The sequence below is a fragment of the Canis lupus genome, chromosome 3 (genome assembly GCF_003254725.2).
Source record: "Canis lupus dingo isolate Sandy chromosome 3, ASM325472v2, whole genome shotgun sequence".
NCBI classification, from domain to species: domain Eukaryota; kingdom Metazoa; phylum Chordata; class Mammalia; order Carnivora; family Canidae; genus Canis; species Canis lupus.
Window position 1 is genome coordinate 71,025,206 of NC_064245.1, and position 18,247 is coordinate 71,043,452.

The 18,247-nt window shown below is 48.6% G+C and overlaps 1 protein-coding gene across 4 annotated transcripts in view; it reads right to left on the reverse strand.

Annotated features, from left to right (window-relative positions):
• Positions 1 to 18,247, reverse strand: part of EVC2 (EvC ciliary complex subunit 2) — a 126,226-nt gene that overhangs the window by 91,599 nt on the left and 16,380 nt on the right. For all 4 annotated transcript variants that reach the window (XM_049108634.1, XM_049108632.1, XM_025437421.3 and 1 more), the window contains exons 6-7: positions 13,703 to 13,812; positions 7,220 to 7,273 (exon numbers count right to left, since the gene is read on the reverse strand). In XM_049108634.1, coding sequence (XP_048964591.1) covers positions 7,220 to 7,273; positions 13,703 to 13,812 — 164 coding nt within the window. The remainder of the gene's footprint in view (positions 1 to 7,219; positions 7,274 to 13,702; positions 13,813 to 18,247) is intronic.

Sequence of the window (18,247 nt, forward strand, 5' to 3'; positions counted from 1 at the left end):
AGAGAGAACAGCATAAGCAGGATGTGCAGATGAAGAGATGCAGCTCAGGTCCCAAAGGGCCTTCAAGAGCAGGTTAGTGATTCACGATATCATTCTAAGGGCTTGTGGGGGAATCAATACAGGGTTTTAGGCCAGGAAGTAACATGGTCAGATCAGTGTTTCAGAAAGATAAATCTGGCCACTGCATGACATCAGGCTGGAGGAGCACAAACTGGACATGACAGCCAAGGGAGTGAGGATGAAGACATGAAACAAGGCTGCAGGAAGCAGTAGAGTATGCTAGTAAAGACCACGGCCCTAGTCGGGAGTTCCACTCTCAGCTCTACACCCTACCACACTGTGGGACCCTGGGCCTCCCCTTCTGTAAGCTACAATTTCCCCAACTGTAAAATGAGTATTAAAACAGTGCCTATGTTTCCTTGCTAAGTTAAATGCAGAATTGCCATACAACCCAGCAATTCTGCTCCTAGGTGTATACCCCAAAGAACTGAAAACAGGTGCTCAAACAAAAATCTGTACCTGAATATTCATGGTGGCACTATTTACAATAGCCAAAAGATGGGTAAATCCCAGACGTCCACCACTTGAAGAAGAGATAAACAAAATGTGGTCCAGCCACACATGGAATAAGATTCAGCCATAAAAAGGAATGAAGTAGCTACAACATGGATGGACCTCGAAAATATTATGCTAAGGAAAGAAGCTGGACACAAAAGGCCACATTTCATTATATGAAATGGCCGGAACAGACAAATCTATAGAGACAGAAAGCGGATTAGTGGTTGCCAGGGGCTGGGGGTGGAGGGGAGATTGAAGAGCAACTGCTCAATGGGAACAGAGTTCCCTTTTGGGGTGATGGAAATATTCCAGACCTAGATAGTGCTATTGTCTGCTCAACACTGAACATACTAAATATCAATAACGGTAGATTTTACGTATGTGCACTTTACTACACACACAAAATAGGGCCTACTGGCTAGGGATGCAGCACACAGAGGTCAGTCAGTAAATCTGAACTGCTAGTACTACTACTTCCAGCAGCCTGGAGAGAAGGGCAAAAATTAGGGGAATATTTAGGAGACAGAGTCCACAGGATACAGTGAGTGAGCACAGAACAAATGTGTGTGATGCCAGAGATAGAGTCAAAAATATCCCTGGATATCTCTCTTGGGAGACTGGGTGCTGGTGGGACCCACCACTGCAGTGACAGGTGCAGAAATTTAAGCACTCAGAGCACTAGAAATCAGCCCCAAGTTAATCATACTTTTGAGATTTCCTCCAGAAATCTTGCAGCCAAATTCCACTGATAATCATTAGCAAGTACAGATTTCAAAGAGCCTATTTACCATAAACTTCATTAACGAAGAATAGGGAAAGAGAAGCCAGCTCAGTGATCCCAGCCTCCTCATCCCCAGGCCCTAACTTTCTCACTTGTCTGACAAAACTCATGCGCTATTACCATCTCTTTAATCATGTATTAGCTGAGAGCAGATTCCTTTGATGAGTTCCACCACTGCATTTATGAAGAGCAATGCTGCACACACACACACACACACACACACACAAAAGCCTTTCAAAAGGAATGCTTTAAATGCTTCTAATCTAACAGAAGTTACAAAAGCATGAGGAGGAATTGTTTATAGAGTTGGACTTCAATCATGTAATAAATCCACAGACTTATAGAAGCAAGAAACCAACATGTTAGCAATAGTCCTCTGACTATGGGATTATTATATTCCCATATATAATATTATATTATTATTTTATGCTTCCAACTTTCTCTGTGTGTGTCTATGTGATAGAGAGGGGGCATTTCCTCTAAATGTCCCAGTGGACACATATTAAATCCTACCCACCTACCCCCCAAAAGACAGAAAAAGTTTGGAGAAAAGAGAAGATCAGACAGAATTTCTCTGGAAGAGATTTTAGGGGTAACTTAGCTGGAATCCTCCACTTTGAGCTAAAGATCCAAGAAGCAGAGGGGATTCAGTGACTTGGGGAACTTTGCCCCACAGCCCTTGAAGAACAGCTCTGAGGGTAAAGAGTCTCTGGGGTTCCCAGCTGACAATTCTGAAGAGTGAGAGTTTAGGAGTCATCACTGGTAGAGGGAATAATACTTAAAAATGGAGCTTTGCTAAGGTACCCGTCTGGTGAAGAAGTGGATTTGAGAACAGATTGCACAGCTGGTCTCTGTTCCTTAACATAGGCTTCAAGCTTCAGGACCTCGGCCAGTTCCCACAGCCTCTCCACACCTGAATTTTTTTTTTTTTTTTTAATATTAAACGAGAAAGTGAAACTAAATCATCTGTAAATCATTTGCTCTTCCAGGGCAAAAATTCTATTCTGATGTCACAAAAATGTATTAAATGCCAACCAGGAGAATAATCTCAAGAATAATCTCAATGTCACAGAATGACAAGGTTTATCAGATGTCCTGGTGTCATGGGATCCCAGCCAAGGGTGCTATACCAGCATGCCTGGGGGAAGGTTTAGGAATCACAGAGGTGCAGAATTGGTCAGGCTCCTGCAGGATGTTTATGAGCTGTCCAAAGCACAGGTAAGGAAAGAACAGCATATGCAAAACTGGAGCAGCGTGGAAAACCCAGGGACCCAGCAGCACCAGGTGATGGCACCTGGTGATGGCAGAGGCCAGCTTTTCTGATGGCTCCTGAATATTAACCTGAACTAACTGGGCTTAATCCAGCAGGGAATAGGGAGTCCCTCCAGAAAGAGAAAAGCAAGCAGGTTTGTTTTTTAGAAACATCACTATAGTGAGGACGATGGCTGGAGGGGAGTAGGATTGGACAGTGGGAGTAGGCTGGTTGGTAATCCACCCAAGAGATGACACAGAGAAGGTAGACATGATGATGTGTGACTGCACAACCTCATCCTCTAAGTGCAACTCAATGCCATGTGACTCTGCTAACAGTCACATGCTCCATCCATTGTGGTTGATCAAGGGCACTCACTGTAAATTCCTCTATTTGAGAAATTCTCATGTTGCATATAGCTATCCAAAGACACTTTCTTTTTCTTATTAATAGAAACTCTATGTATCAAAGGCGTTAATCCTTTTTCATGTCTGTGACAAGCAGTTTCCCAAATTTGTCACTTAACCTTTCTTAATGCTGTTTTTTTTTAAAGATATTTATTTATTTATTTATTTATTTATTTATTTATTTATTTATGAGGGAAAGCTTGAGCAGGGGGAGCGGCAGGCAGAGGGAGAGAGAGGAGCAGGCTCCCCACTGAGCAGGAAGCCAGATAAGGGGCTCAATCCTAAGACTTGGAGATCATGACCTGAGCTGAAGGCAAATACTTAACCAACTGAGCCACCCCAGGTGCTCCCTCTTAATGCTGTTTTTAAATGTACAATTTTTGGGATGCCTGGGTGGCTCAGCGGCTGAATGTCTGCCTTCAACTCAGGTTGTGATCCTGGATCCTGGAATCCCAGGATCGAGTCCCACATCAGGATCCCCACAGGGGAGCCTGCTTCTCCCTCTGCCTGTGTCTCTGCCTCTCTCTCTGTGTCACTCATGAATAAATAAAATCTTTTAAAAAATAAATAAATGTAAACTTTTCAACTATTTGAGCACTTAAATTTATGGTCTTCCTTCATGGTTCTCTTCATATCATATAATACTAACTATATTTACCTTTTACAAATCGTTTTACTGAGATTTTAATCTGATGCGGGAATTCATCTTTATTTTTTGTCCGAAAGATCCAACCAGTTGCCCACAAATTTAGGAAAGATATTCTTTTCCCATTGATTTGAAATACCCATCTTACTATAAGTATGTCTGTGTACATATTCTATTCTGTTCCATTGGTCTGGCTTTTCTGGAAGAGTGGCATACTACATTAATGTAGCTTTATAATTTTTTAATATCTCCTAGGGAAAATCCTCCCATATCATTTCATTGTCACAATGTTCTCATCTGGTTTCACAAATTTATATTTTCAGGTGAAACTGATGAATTTGATCACATATCTCCCCCCAAAGCCTATTGAAATTATTATTGGAACTGCATTTTACATGAATTTGGGGTGATACAACAGTTGTTTTAAATGGCTCTCTCTTGATTAGATCTGAGGTCCTCATTCTCTGGGTCCCTGCCCTGGCACCCAGCCCTTTTGAGGACACATGGAATCAACACAAGAAGCTGTAGGGAGATCCAGCACAATCTGAACACCAATGTCCAGCACGTACAGTGTGATTTTTCTTTTTCCTCCCAGACACTCGTCAGGCAGCAGACAGAAGGGGCAAGAGGATCTCATGATACAAAATGAGAAGCAATTTCCTGGGGCCTTACTTTCCTTGGCTGACACCTGCTAGTTTCACCCTCAGGAACGTAACAGAAAATAAATGAGCCGATGGGGTCTCCTAGGGTTGCAGAGTTTCCCAATCTACATGACGGATGCTCTTAATGCCTTTATTTTATGTTTTAGCTGCATGATGGAGTGCCAGGGGAGCCACTGCCCTGCTCTTCCTACTCACTCTGGCACTTTCCTAGTGTAATGATGTCACCTCGCAGGTGCCCAAGTAGGCCTGCTAGAACACAAGGTAACTGGCAAGGGACTTGCCTCATCCACATACGTGTATCCACTGGTGCCAGGCACTGGGCTTGCACCCAGGAGACCTGGGTTCACATCCAACCAACAGTCCAACTGGCTCAACTTCAATGTCAGATCCTCAGTGGCATATTTTAGAACACGCTTCCTCTATCTTTAACTGTCTTTTCCTTTAACTACATCCAGCTGAATTCTTACCTCCTCCATGAAGCCTGCCATCTACCCACCACTCTTTACTGTCACTATCTGCAGCATGTGTGGCCTGGATTTTCATAACCTCGCAATTCAATCATGGTATTTGTGTATTGCTTGACCTTTTTTTGTTTGTTTTTCTCATTTAATGTCTCGGTGAGGGCAGGGGGGACAGTGGGAGGGGAGTGATCTGAGTCTCCAGGCTGCCCCAGACATCACTACACCCTGAAATTTGCACTGGGCCTGACTCACACACATCTGCATGATCCCCGTGGGCATCTGGGCACAAGACCCTGATACTTGAGGTCCATTCATGATTATCACAGGACACCTGCAGGGGGTGGTGTCTGCTTGTACATATAATAATAATACCAGGGACACCTGGATGGCTCAGCGGTTGCGTGTCTGCCTTTGGCTCAGGGTGTGATCCCGGGATTCTGGGACCGAGTCCTGCATTGGGCTCCCCATGGGAAGCCTGCTTCTCCCTCTGCCTATGTCTCTGTCTCTGTGTGTGTATCTCTATCTCTCTCTCATGAATAAATAAAATCTTTAAAATAATAATAATAAATAATAATAATTCCAAAGACAGTGGCTGGTGTTAACTGAGCACTTATAAAACGCCAGGCACTGTGCCTAGTGCTTTACACACATCAATCCATTTACTCTGATGACCACCCAATGAAGTGGGTACTATCATCACCCATTTCACAGCTAGGAAATTGTGAATAGGGAGGTAACTAACACACCCACAGACATATACAATCAGTAGACAGACAGGGACTCAAAACTGGACCCTTGGCCCAAGAACCTGGTGTCCCCACAACACTTTATGGCTGCCACATTTGTATACCTCATCTTCCCACTCAATGGTCATCTCCCTGAACGTGGTCCACAGTGTAGAGTCAGTCACCTGGACCAGGGCAAAGGGTGGAAATCCAACCCAGTGCTCTGCTGCCAAACTGTGCATCCAGGGGCCTGCACCCCAGAACAAGCACCTACTCCTGTTGCCCTTAAAGGCAATGTGTGGGCTGGAGGCTGCCCCAAAGACATGGGTATGGCTCATTTCCATCCACATGAGAGGGCCTGGGATGTGGAGGAAGGGCTCATAAACATCAATTAAGTGAATGTTCTCTGACTTCTATTACAATCATGCAGGGACCAGACACCCACTCCACCGAGTGGCAATCACCAGCATTGATGACAATCAGCAATCTGCTCAATCAAGGCTATTTACCTATTGAGTGCCCTGCAGAATGTAAGGTACAGGGTAGGGCACAAGGATGAAGCAGACACGGCCCCACCCTCCAGGAGCTCCCAGAGCAGCCAGGAAGACTGTTGGCACTTGTCTTCTGGACTCCCCTCTCTCCTGCCTGCCCCCATCCCCCAAAGACCCTTCCTTTGCCATAGCTGACTTGGATTTTGTCTCCATCTCTTTGGGGCAGGGATTCAGCTCCTTAGGAGGCAGTGTGGCCCAGTGCCCAATAACAGGGCTCTGGAGACAAAGTGCCTGTGTTCAAATCCCAGTTCCAACCCCTATGAGAAAAGCACACACACAGCATCTCCAAGACTGCTGCCCTCAGAGGGGCCGTGGCTGGTATCTAGAAACTTGGATTTGGGGAGAGTTCCCACCATGCTCTGATAAGAGTGGCTCACTGCGCCTAAGCTGTCAAGCAAACAACGTGGATTACACACTGAACACATTTCTCCTGGGAGTCCAAAACCATGGTATATGCCAGCCCAAGGGTATCTGTGTGCCCAGGCCCCAATAAAAACCCTGGTGTGGGTCTCTGATGAGCTTTCCTGGTGACAACATGTCACAGTCACACTGTTTTCTGGTGAACACTGCATCCTGTGTGACTCTGCTGGAGGAGGATTCTGGAAGCTGGTGCCCAGTGTCCTCCAGATTTCACCCAGTGCACCTCTGCCCTTTGCTGATTTTACTTTGCATCCTTCTTGGTAATAAATCAGCCGCAAGTATGACTATGTGGAGTCCTGTGCCCTCTTGGTGAATCACTGAGCCTGGGAGTGATCCTGGGAACCCTGGTACACTAGCTGGGTGACCCTGGGCAAATTACTTGACCTATATGTGCCTCGGTTTCCCCATCTATGAAATGAGGGTAATTTTAAAATAGAATCTATCCCCCAGGATTGCCCACACAATTCATCATATGTAAATTGCTCAGAATGTCTTCAGTCCCCAGCAGGTGCTGAAGCGATGCAAAGTGTGGTTATACAGTGAGTAAACACTATATTGCCCAGATGGAGGGGCCATCCAGGAAACCAGACTGACAGCCTCTGGCCACACTTGGGGACCCCACACTGCGCGGTGTGTCTGGGCCAGCAGCCGCCCCCTCCCTTTGGCTCTGAGGACAGCCAGACACCAAGACATCAGAGGCATGAGAAGACACACTGGGGTGTCAGGTGGCTGTCCAGCTCAAGTATTTTCTCTTACCTTTATCTTTTCTTCTGCTGTTATGGTGAAAAGGGCTTTTAGTTGGGTCTTGTTCTAGAAAAAGAAAAGAGAAGAAAACACTTCCGTCAACAGGTTTTGGAATGTGACATATGGGGTATCATTTGGTATTATTTGCAACCTGCCCTGCCTGGAGCTGCAGCAGGCCCCTCCCTGACTGTGGGGGACTGGGTCCTGTGGGGGTCTTAAAGTCCCTTCAGGGGGAAGAGCAGAGCCTCCTCTAACTGAGGAGAAAGCTCAGGCAGTGTGCGCTCTGGTGAAACGCCAGGGTTGGAGTCAGGCCGGATGGGAGCTGAGGATGGACTCCAAAGTTCAGCAGCCCCCAACACAGCAGCCCCTCGTCCTCTCCAGCATGCTTCTTGCAGAAAAGGTGCAGACAACAGTGAGGGGTCCTGCTCTGCTGAGGCCACCTGCCAATGTGATGTGCCCCACCCCCAAGGCTCCATGGGGTCTGTTCCTCTTGCCTTCGAACCATCTCTGGTTGGCAGCTAGGGGAAAACGGAAGGGTGTCAGGCCAGCTATCTGTCCAAGCCCATGGTATCTCAGGAGATGTGCCATGAGAACACGCTTCCCCCTGGGGACACAGGCACCGCCGAAAGGCAGTTCAGGGTGGTGAGTGGTTCATGCCGGCCTGCCTGGGCTCACACCTGGCTCCATCACTCACAGCAGACTGACTTCAGGCAAGGCACTGACTTCTCTGTGTCCCATTTGTGCCACCTGCAAAATGGGAATCCTATTCAACTCATACAGTTGCTGTGGGAATTAAATTAGCTAATAGAGAGTCTAGGAGTGTGCCTGGCACACGGAGTGACCACCAAAAGTATTCTAGTCATTGGCTAGAGTTGGTGGTGGTGATAATTGGTGTGGATAACCTGGCTTTGAGGCTTGGAGCTTGAAGACCAGGGAGCAAGGCAACCCTGGTGTCATTCCATCATGGCTGTTTGAATTGCCTCTGTTTGGGGAATATCCCAACACCCTTTTTCGTGAATATCCTGATGCCCTGTGAGTTTCGGGGTCCGGCCCTGGACACCTGAGGCTGCATTCAGAAGCCCACACTCAAGATCACAGTTTTTTATTCTCTTCCCACTTTTGGCCCCTCCACCCTGTGTTTTCTGACACCCAAGGTCTAAGCAGAGAGAAGCTTCAAGTGTGCTATGAAGCTTGACCTCATCTCTTTGCAAAACGTAAATCCTCACCTCTGTGCTTACTACAGAAACTTCAAGGCTTGCGAAACCTGTTTTAGATCACAGCATGAAGTCAGAAAACACAGGCCAAGCAGAGTACGGGGTGACTGTGTAAGCGGGCAGGATGTTTACATAATCCCTTATAAGAGGCTTGACATGATTGCTCTAGGTCCTCCCCCTCTCCACCATGTACCATGTAGGGCCTGTTTCATCTAACTCTCTCTGATGCTGGGGGACGTGTGCGTGTTTGAGAAAGCAGCTTCCAGCTCCAAACACAATGCACCTCTGTCAATACCACCTCCTGCTGGAGAATTCATGAGTGGGAATGACAGCTGGCTCCCCTTACCTGCCGGGGATGCATTCCAGGAAGCCCAGTGGATGCCTGAACTCCCAGACAGTAGTGAACCTTAGATACGCTGTTTTTTCCTATACACGCATCCAATTTAATTGATAAATTGGGCACAGTAAGAACCTGACGACAATAACTAGAAATAGAACAATTACTACAATGCACCATGGTAAGAGCTATGTGAACGTGGGCTCTCTCTCTCTCAAAATGCCTTTTGTCCTGTACCCACTCGCCCTTCTGTTTGTGATGACGTGAAACCGCCTGCTCTCACCATCGCTGCTATTACCCTCACGCAATTCTAACAAGTGAACAGGAGAACGGAGCCAGGGGAGAAGCTTCCTGCTCCTCTCGTTGTTGGGGAGGGGACTCTGAACCCCTCTCTGGGGTTCAGCACCACTTGTGAAGCACAGCTGAGCAATGGTTCTCAGGCGCAGCTGTGTCAGAGGTCACCCCTTCTCCACTGGAGGATTCTATCCTGTCGGGCACCTGCCTGTTTAATAAATAACTGTTACTGTTTTTTCCTTTGTCTTAGAAAACATCTTGGGAATGACTGACCAGCAGAGCAAACCACTGCTCTCACGTGCAGCTGATAAAAGTCTCACTGAGCCCTAAATACACTTGACCTTCTATGGATGATCATGGATGGTCTATGGATGGTCATGGACAAAAGCCTTGCAGTCACCCGAGGGTCAGGCAATTCCAACCAGGTGAAGTAACTTGAGAACAAGGTACATGAGCTCCTTGTCAACTTCCAGCACATATTCCCTCAGCAAACACTGGTCTCCCAGGACTCTTCTCTATGGCAGGATCTACATCGTGGCGATACTGTTGGTCGACCAGGGCCAGCAGGCAGAGGCCCAGCACACAGACCAGTGAAGCCCAGAAGTCTGGAATCTTTAGGAGGGCAGGTGCGCACTTCACTCTCCACCTGCAGAATGGCCCAGAGAGCCCCAGACAGTTTGGAGGGAGTAGAAAATTACAGGCTACTGTAGACCGACACATCTCACTTGTCCCCACATAAGAATGGAGACACTGGTATGATCATTGCCTTTTTGAAGACAAGGAAACTGAGCTTCAGAGAAGTTAAGAAATAAAACTTGCCCAAGATTCATTAGTTTACTATTCATTCATTTATTTAACATTTACTGCACATTTACTGTGCATGGCTCTATTTTTGGCACAGAGAACACAGGTGTCAATAGGAAAGACAAGGTCCCTGGTCTCATAGAGTGAGTAGGGGTGGGGGTTCCCTAAGGAAATAAAGTCAGTGTGATGGACAGACAAGGCACCAAGCAAGGGAACAGATGGGTGGCCCTGGAGTGAGTGAGGAGCCCCTCCATTCCACCTTCCCATCATTCCCCTCCCCCTCCCATCCTTCCCCTACCTCCCCGTCCTCCCCCTCCATCCCTCCCTCCCATCCTCCCCTACATCCTTCCATCTCATCCTCCCCTCCATTCCCTTCCTCCCATCCTCCCCCTCCATCCCTCTCCCACATCCTCCTCCTCCTCCATCCCCTCCATCCCCCCTCCATCCCCTCCCACTCCACTCCTCCATCCTCCTCCTCCATCCCCTCCATCCCCCCTCCATCCCCTCCCACTCCACTCCTCCATCCTCACCCCCACCCCCCTTCCCCAGGTGCTTCCAGGGGCTTGAGGTCCTAAAGCTCTGGCAGGAGGAGGTGGAGACTTTCAGTTTTGTTGAGGTTCTGAATTTCCACCGCTGGTTTCTGTCACCTTCTTTTTTTTTTTTTTTTTTCTGTCACCTTCTTCAATTCTGATTTTAACTTACTTGGTTTCCTGTACTCCGAAATTGGGGCGGTATTTCTTCTGGGCGATTTTATCTCTATTTTTGTATCTTTCTTTGTCCTCTGTTCCTGACTTTGTACCTAATTATTTTCTGAGACATTTGTCTCTTCTGACAGTTTGATTTAATAGTTTCCTTGTAGCTGGTCTTTACCTTTTTGGAATCTTCCTTTTTATCTCATTTTGTCTCAGATTTTTTTTTTCTTATTGCAGCAGCAAAGCTACACACAGGTCCTTGAGCCTCGCGTGAAAGGGGCCACAGCTGTGTGGGCCAATTCGGATTCTGTCCCGTGACCTGGGCTGTCACACTCAGAGCCTCACCCTCCCCATCTAGTCAAAGGTCCTTTCTCCAGAAGCTGAAGTCAGAACCGAATGACCAAAGTAACTAGAGCATGAGCTCCTTAATGGCAAGGACGCCATCTCCTACTCCTGCATCTCCAGGATGCGCATGGTACCCAGCACGGCACCCAGCACAGCACCCAGCATGGCATACAACCAACCATGTTCGCTGCCTACACAGATTAAAAGGCGAAGGAACCATGAACATACTAACAGTAATGGTGTCACAGGCTGAATCGTGTCCCCTCAGAATCCATATGCTGAAGCCCTGGCCACCTAAGCACTTCATGTGTATTTGGAGGTGGGGACTCTGTTGTTGTTATTTATTAATGTTTTTAATAAGTTTTTAAATTTTTATTTAAATTCAATTAATGAACATATAACATATTATTGGTTTCAGAGATAAAGGTCAGTGATTCATCTGTTGCATACAACACTCAGTGCTCATCCTCTCACTCAGCTACCCCACCCACCACCCCTCCCCTCCAGGGACCCTCTGTTTATTTCCTACAGTGAAGAGTCCCTCATGATTTGTCTCCCTAATTTCATCTTGTTTGATTTTTTTTCTCTCTTCCCTTATGACTTTACAGAGGAGAGTAACCTGAAATAAGGTCATTATGGCGGCCCTGATCCCATCTGACTGGTGTCCTTGGAATAAGAGGGCATTAGGACACACTGAGGGACACCTGCGTGAGGACATGGGGAGAAGAGGCTGTCTATGCATTGTGGAGGGAGGCCTCGGGAGAAACCGACCCTGCTCACACCTTAATCTCAGAATTCCAGCCTCCGGGATCATGAAAAAACTGACTTCTTTTGCTGTTAAAGCCATCTAGCTTGTGGAACTTTGTTAAGGCAGCTCATTGCAAACTCGTACAAATAGGAACTACTGGTTGAATGCTTACTATACCAAGACACAGTGAAAATAACTTAAATCTACTGATTGCTTATCTTTATAATAACCCTATGTCAGACCCACAGAAGTTAAGTAATTACTAGAGGTCCCAATGATATGCTAAGGGAGCCAGGTTCACAGCAGAGCGTGTGAGATTCCAGGGACTACACACTCATCTGGAATTCAGTATCACGGAGGGAGACAAGGATGAAGGAAGGAAACAGGGAAGGAAGGGAGGAAGGAGGGAGGGAGGAAGGAAGGAAGGAAGGAAGGAGGAGAGAGAGAAGGAAGGGAGGAAGGAAGGAAGGAAGGAAGGAAGGAAGGAAGGAAGGAAGGAAGGAAGGAAGGAGAGAGGGAAAGAAGGAAGAAGGAAGGAGGAAAGGAAGGGAAGAGGGAAAGAAGGAAGGAAGGAAGGAAGGAAGGAAGGAAGGAAGGAAGGAAGGAAGAAGCAGGGAAGGAAGGAGGGAAGGAAGGAGGGAAGGAAGGAAGGAGGGGAGGAGGAGGGAAGGAAGGGAGAGGGGAGGAAGGAAGGAAAGAAGGAAGGAAGGAAGGAAGGAAAGAAGGAAGGAAGGAAGAAGGAAGCAGGGAAGGAAGGAAGGAGGGGAGGAGAGAGGGAAGGAAGGAGGGAAAGAGGGAAGAAGGAAGAAGGAAGGAAGGGAGAGGGGAGGAAGGAAGGAAGGGAGAGGGGAGGAAGGAGGGAAAGAGGGAAGGACGGAAGGGAGGAGGGGGAGGAAGGAAGGAGGAAGGAAGCAGGGGAGGAAGGAAGAAGGAAGGAGAGAGGGAAGGAAGGAGGGAAAGAGGGAAGAAGGAAGGAAGGAAGAAGGAAGCAGGGAAGGAAGGAAGGAGGGGAGGAGGGAAGGAAGGGAGAGGGGAGGAAGGAAGGAAGGAAGGAAGGAAGGAAGGAAGGAAGGAAGGAAGGAAGGAAGAAGGAAGGGAGAGGGGAGGAAGGAAGGAGAGAGGGAAGGAAGGAGGGAAAGAGGGAAGGATAGAAGGGAGGAGGGGGAGGAAGGAAGGAACGAGGAAGGAAGCAGGGGAGGAAGGAAGGAGGAAGGAGGGAAAGAGGGAAGAAGGAAGAAGGAAGGAGGGGAGGAAGGGAGGAGGGGGAGGAAGGAAGGAAGGAGGAAGGAAGCAGGGAAGGAAGGGAGGAAGGAGGAAGGAGAGAGGGAAGGAAGAAGGGAAGGAGAAAAAGAAGGAAGGAAGGAAGGAAGGAAGGAAGGAAGGAAGGAAGGAAGGAAGGAAGGAAGGGCGGGAGGGAGGGAGGGGCTCCCAGACACCGTGCTCTAAGTGTCAAAGCTTCTAAAACAACAGTGAGTATTGTGGCCATTGCTGCTATAAACATCGGGGTGCAGGTGTCCCGGCGTTTCATTGCATTTGTATCTTTGGGGTAAATCCCCAACAGTGCAATTGCTGGGTCGTAGGGCAGGTATATTTTTAACTGTTTGAGGAACCTCCACACAGTTTTCCAGAGTGGCTGCGTGGTTTATGTATACAATGGAATATTACTCAGCTATTAGAAATGACAAATACCCACCATTTGCTTCAACGTGGATGGAACTGGAGGGTATTATGCTGAGTGAAGTAAGCCAGTCGGAGAAGGACAAACATTATATGTTCTCATTCATTTGGGGAATATAAATAATAGTGAAAGGGAATATAAGGGAAGGGAGAAGAAATGTGTGGGAAATATCAGAAAGGGAGACAGAACGTAAAGACTGCTAACTCTGGGAAATGAACTAGGGGTGGTAGAAGGGGAGGAGGGCGGGGGGTGGGAGTGAATGGGTGACGGGCACGGGGGGTTATTCTGTATGTTAGTAAATTGAACACCAATAAAAATAAATTAAAAAAATAAATAAATAAAACAACAGTGAGGACACAGAAAGCAAAGGGAGGAGGACATACCTGTGCGGAGCTCTGAAAGGTGAGCTGGGCAGGAAGCAGGAGGACCTCTCCGCTGCCCACTTCCCCGGCCTTGATGGAGGCTGTGTAGCTGACCGAGAAGGAGTCTCCCACTGCTCAGAGAGAAAGCAGGCGTGAATGGAGAGGGGCCCATGGGTCCGCCGTGCCCCAGAGGAGCCCCACGTCAATGGAGGCCGCCAACACAACTACTCTCACAGCCACAGCCACCGTGGACAGCAGGGGCGCCGCTCGGGGCTCGGGGCCAGCAGTGGGGACGGTGCGTGCCCGCTCACAGGGCCCCTCTTTTTCACCTGAAGAGGCTGTCAGCAGGTGCAAGGAGCTGGGTGACCCCCTTCTGCCCCTGTGCTGTCTCACCTGGGGACCCCCTGCCCCATCCAGCACTGCCCAGGACTGGGTAGTTCAGTCTTCCTAACCTGGGGAACATTTAACTCCCACATTTGGGAAATCCAGTATCAAGGCAGGAATCTATTTATTCTCCCAAATTCCTGTTCACACAACTAAAGAAAAGTGTCTTCATGGGACTTTTGGGCCTCGGTGGGCAGATGGACACCAAGTACTACTCTGACCCCTCCGGGCAGCGGGTTCTGTGAGCACAGCAAGGGGCTCCAGGAGGCGGGATGTGGCACTGTGGGTTCACTGTGGGGCTCCCTCCAGCTCCGTGGTCTCTATCTAGCTGGCCCTCGATTGCTTCACTACAAAATGTAACTGTTTGTATTTAAGGGGAAGCTTCCCTGGGACACAGGGTTTGCAGCTCTAAGCGATCCGAAAACCCCGGCTCTCCAGAGAAGGCAGCTCTGCTCCCAGACACAGGTTGCACTCAGGGCCCAAGGTGAACAAAGAGCTGGGAAAGAGAGGAACCCCAGGCGAGGGTGGCCAGGGACGGAGGGGTCACCACTATAGGTTTCTTGTTTTGCAAGAGGCAGCGTGCTCTCAGCCCCGCCTCCTGGAGGGACCCTCCCATCTGATGTTGGAGACATCCTGCCCACCTCCTGCTGACCTGACCTTCCCAGGTGGGCTCCAGGCACCCAGCTGAGCCGGAAGCCACTTCATAAACTCCCACCCAAAGGCACATCTCTGTCCCGGTTCTGACAGACGCCTCCAAACCTCAGCCACGGCGCAGTGGAAGCGCAGAGTGCTGGGCCTAGGGACACGGCTGTGCCCTGCCAGAGCTGACACCGGCTTCTTATCTGGACGGGGTGGTGATGGGGCTGAGGCTATGATACTTTTGGTTTTTTTTTAACAGCTTTGAGATAAAATTTATGTATCACCCAGTTCATCTGTTTTAAGTGTGCAATTCAAGGAATTTCGTGTATTCAAAGCTGTGCAACCATCACCACAATCTGATTTCAGAACATCCCCGTCACCCTAACAGGAAACCTCATGCCCAAAGGCAGTCACTTTCCACAGCCACCCTAAGGCCTAGGCAACCACTAATCTGGTTTGGGGGTAAGGGAGATAATGATTTGTCTTTCAGGACATCTCCTAGAAATGGAACCGTATAATACATGTTGTTCGTGTTCAAGTTATTTCACCGAGCAGATTTTTTTTAAGGTTCATCTATGTTGTACATGAATCAGTACTTCTTTCCTTCTTACTGTGAGTCCTAGTCCATTGTGGGGACAGACACAGGATGCTCTCCTGTGTCCCCTTAACTCTGCAATGTGGTTTATGTATACAATGGAATATTACTCAGCCATTAGAAATGACAAATATCTACCATTTGCTTCAACGTCGATGGAACTGGAGGGTATTATGCTGAGTGAAGTAAGTCAGTCGGAGAAGGACAAACATTATATGGTCTAATTCATTTGGGGAATATAAATAATAGTGAAAGGGAATAGAAGGGAAGGGAGAAGAAATAGGGTAGGAAAATATCAGAAAGGGAGACAGAACGTAAAGACTCCTAACTCTGGGAAACGAACTAGGTGTGGTGGAAGGGGAGGAGGGCGGGGGGTGGGGGTGACTGGGTGACGGGCACTGACTTGACGGGATGAGCACTGGGTGTTATTCTGTATGTTGGCAAATTGAACACCAATAAAAAATAAATTTATTACTAAAAAAAAAAAAAAAAAAAAAAAAGAAGTAAGGCACAGGGATGTCTGGATGGCTCAGTGGTTGAGCGTCTGCCTTCAGCCCGGGGCATGATCCTGGAGTTCCAGGATTGAGTCCCACATCAGGCTCCCTGTGTGGGGTCTGTTTCTCCCTCTGCCTGTGACTCTGCCTCTCTCTCTGTGTCTCTTACGAATAAACAAAATCTTAAAAAAAAAAAAAAAAAAAAAAAAGAAGTAAGGCACATGAGAAACCTGGTGTTCAATTTATTCAGCTCCCAAGACAAAGGAGCTACACCACTCTGCTGCTGCAGGAACCACAACCCCTTCCAGACAGCTACAAATCTCTGGGCAGTGGTGGGGGGTGGTGTATGTGTGTGTGGGGGGGGTGGTGGGGGTGGATAGGATAAAATATTGGGAAGAGAGAGTATGGGGAATTTTAATTTAATTAGAAAATGTTGGACTTCAAACTTATAAGAGCAAATATTTTGATCTCAGATTTTAATTCCTTATAGCCTCAAATATATTTGGGTTTCAATTTGTAGGGGATTCGTTCCTAAGACCTTTCACTTTTCCCTGAGAATCTGCAAAAGGGAGGTGTTGGCAGGTCACTGCTGGAGGATCTTCCTGCAGATGAAGTCAGGGTTGTCCCCTGAGGTCACTGCAAAACTCTTGACATAGGGCGTCCCTTCCTCACCCAGCAGGGCACCCCACCCACTGGGAGGTCTGGGTGGGCACTGCAGGTCAGCCGATCTGACCCCGGGAGTGGGCTGCTGGCTGAGAGTGCCCGCCTGCAGTGGCCAGTGGGTGACAACGCCCACCCTGCTCTGCCGGCCAGTGAGCAGGGCCGCCTGACTGCCCTAAGCCTGTGCTCCAGCTCTGCCTACACCTGCCACAGGGCTCAGGGTTAGCCCCTCATAGGCTATCAGGTGCTTCATTGCTCAATGTGCTGAGACCTCAAACAAACAAACAAAACGTAAAGGCAGAGGAAAAATGAGTGCTGAGCCTATGGAACCACCTGGATTTTTATTTTAAAAATCCTCAACACCTTCATTTTATTTTTACGCAATGGTAAATTGTGAGACTCACAAAGACAGCGTGACCGAAATGACTGATGATACCACAGTGAAGGTCCCTCACCCTGGCACAGTGGCTTATTGCCCGCATAGTGTGCCGCCGTGTGCCAGCCCTATGGACCCTACAGGGTGCCCCGAGGCAGACAGAGGAGACTTCATGGCCTGCGATGCCCAGAGCAGGAGGCTGAGGATGAGGGGGTGCCTTGCACCCGCTCCCCCGGGGAATGAACAGGATGCCACTTCCGCTGGGGCCATCACCTGTGCTCCACATGACACCCCCCCAAACACACACACACACATGCAGAATAAAAACAATCACCACAAAATCGCTACTGGCACGGGGAACGCTTCTGTAGGTCAGGCTTTCAGTGCATTAACCCCCTCCTCCTTACAGCCGTATCCTGAAGCAGGCATTGTCACTGTCCCAAGTCACGGAGAGGAGGCTGGTGTTGGGGACATGTGGCAGGCAAAAGTCAGGGTTGGTGGGGTTCAGAATGCAGTGTGGACAGGCACGCGGCCCCAAGCTGGGCAAAGCACAGGAGGGCAGGTAAGTGACGTGCAGGGGAGGGGAGGGGGGCCTCCCGAGCAGACACAGGGGCACAGGGGATGCCGAGCTAACAGGCGGGGGAAAGTGATGAGTGTGGTCTGTCCGGCAGGAGCACAGATGCTGGAAGCCGCTGGGGAACTGAGAGGAGAGAGGCAGGCCTGCTGGACCAGGGGCTGGGAGGGACCCAGGCAGAGCCAGGGCACATCACCTCACTTGGTCTCTGCTCCAACTCTGCTCATGGCCCCATGTCCTGTTCTCTCAACACTAGCTTAAGGACTAGTGGGATTTATTTTTATATCTTAGAGGGAAGGCACGAAGGATCACTTGGTTGGGACACATCCTAACAGTTTTTATGACACTGCTGAAACCACGGCCAGCAAAGAGGTGGCTGCTTGTGGGCCAACTCTGCTGGCAGCTTCTGTCAATAGTCAAGGTCAAGAAGGGCTCTGAGGCCCTGTCTAGGCTCAGTGGGAGCGTGTGGCATGATTGAGCAATATGGGCCATCACAGGGAAGCGGAGAGGTGAGTCCTGAGCACGTGACAGGCACTACAGCGTAATGGGTACAGGGTGCACAGTCTTTTCCTCTGTAAATGAGACAGGTACCCAGAGTCAAAGATATTTCACCATCCCAAGAAAATGGACAGTCCTGAAGTCATGGTAACAACCAATCCCAGAATTCACTTAAATCTGCTTAATAAACCAATGATAACTTTCCTCAGGAAACACACCTCTAAAGCCATCCAGTGACGGTGCTCTGAAAGCCAGCCCATCAGCGGGGAGGTACTCCCGTGGACACACTAGAACGTGCAGGAAGGTCTCGTGCACATGCTTCCAGGGCTGGTGTCAAACCACTCCC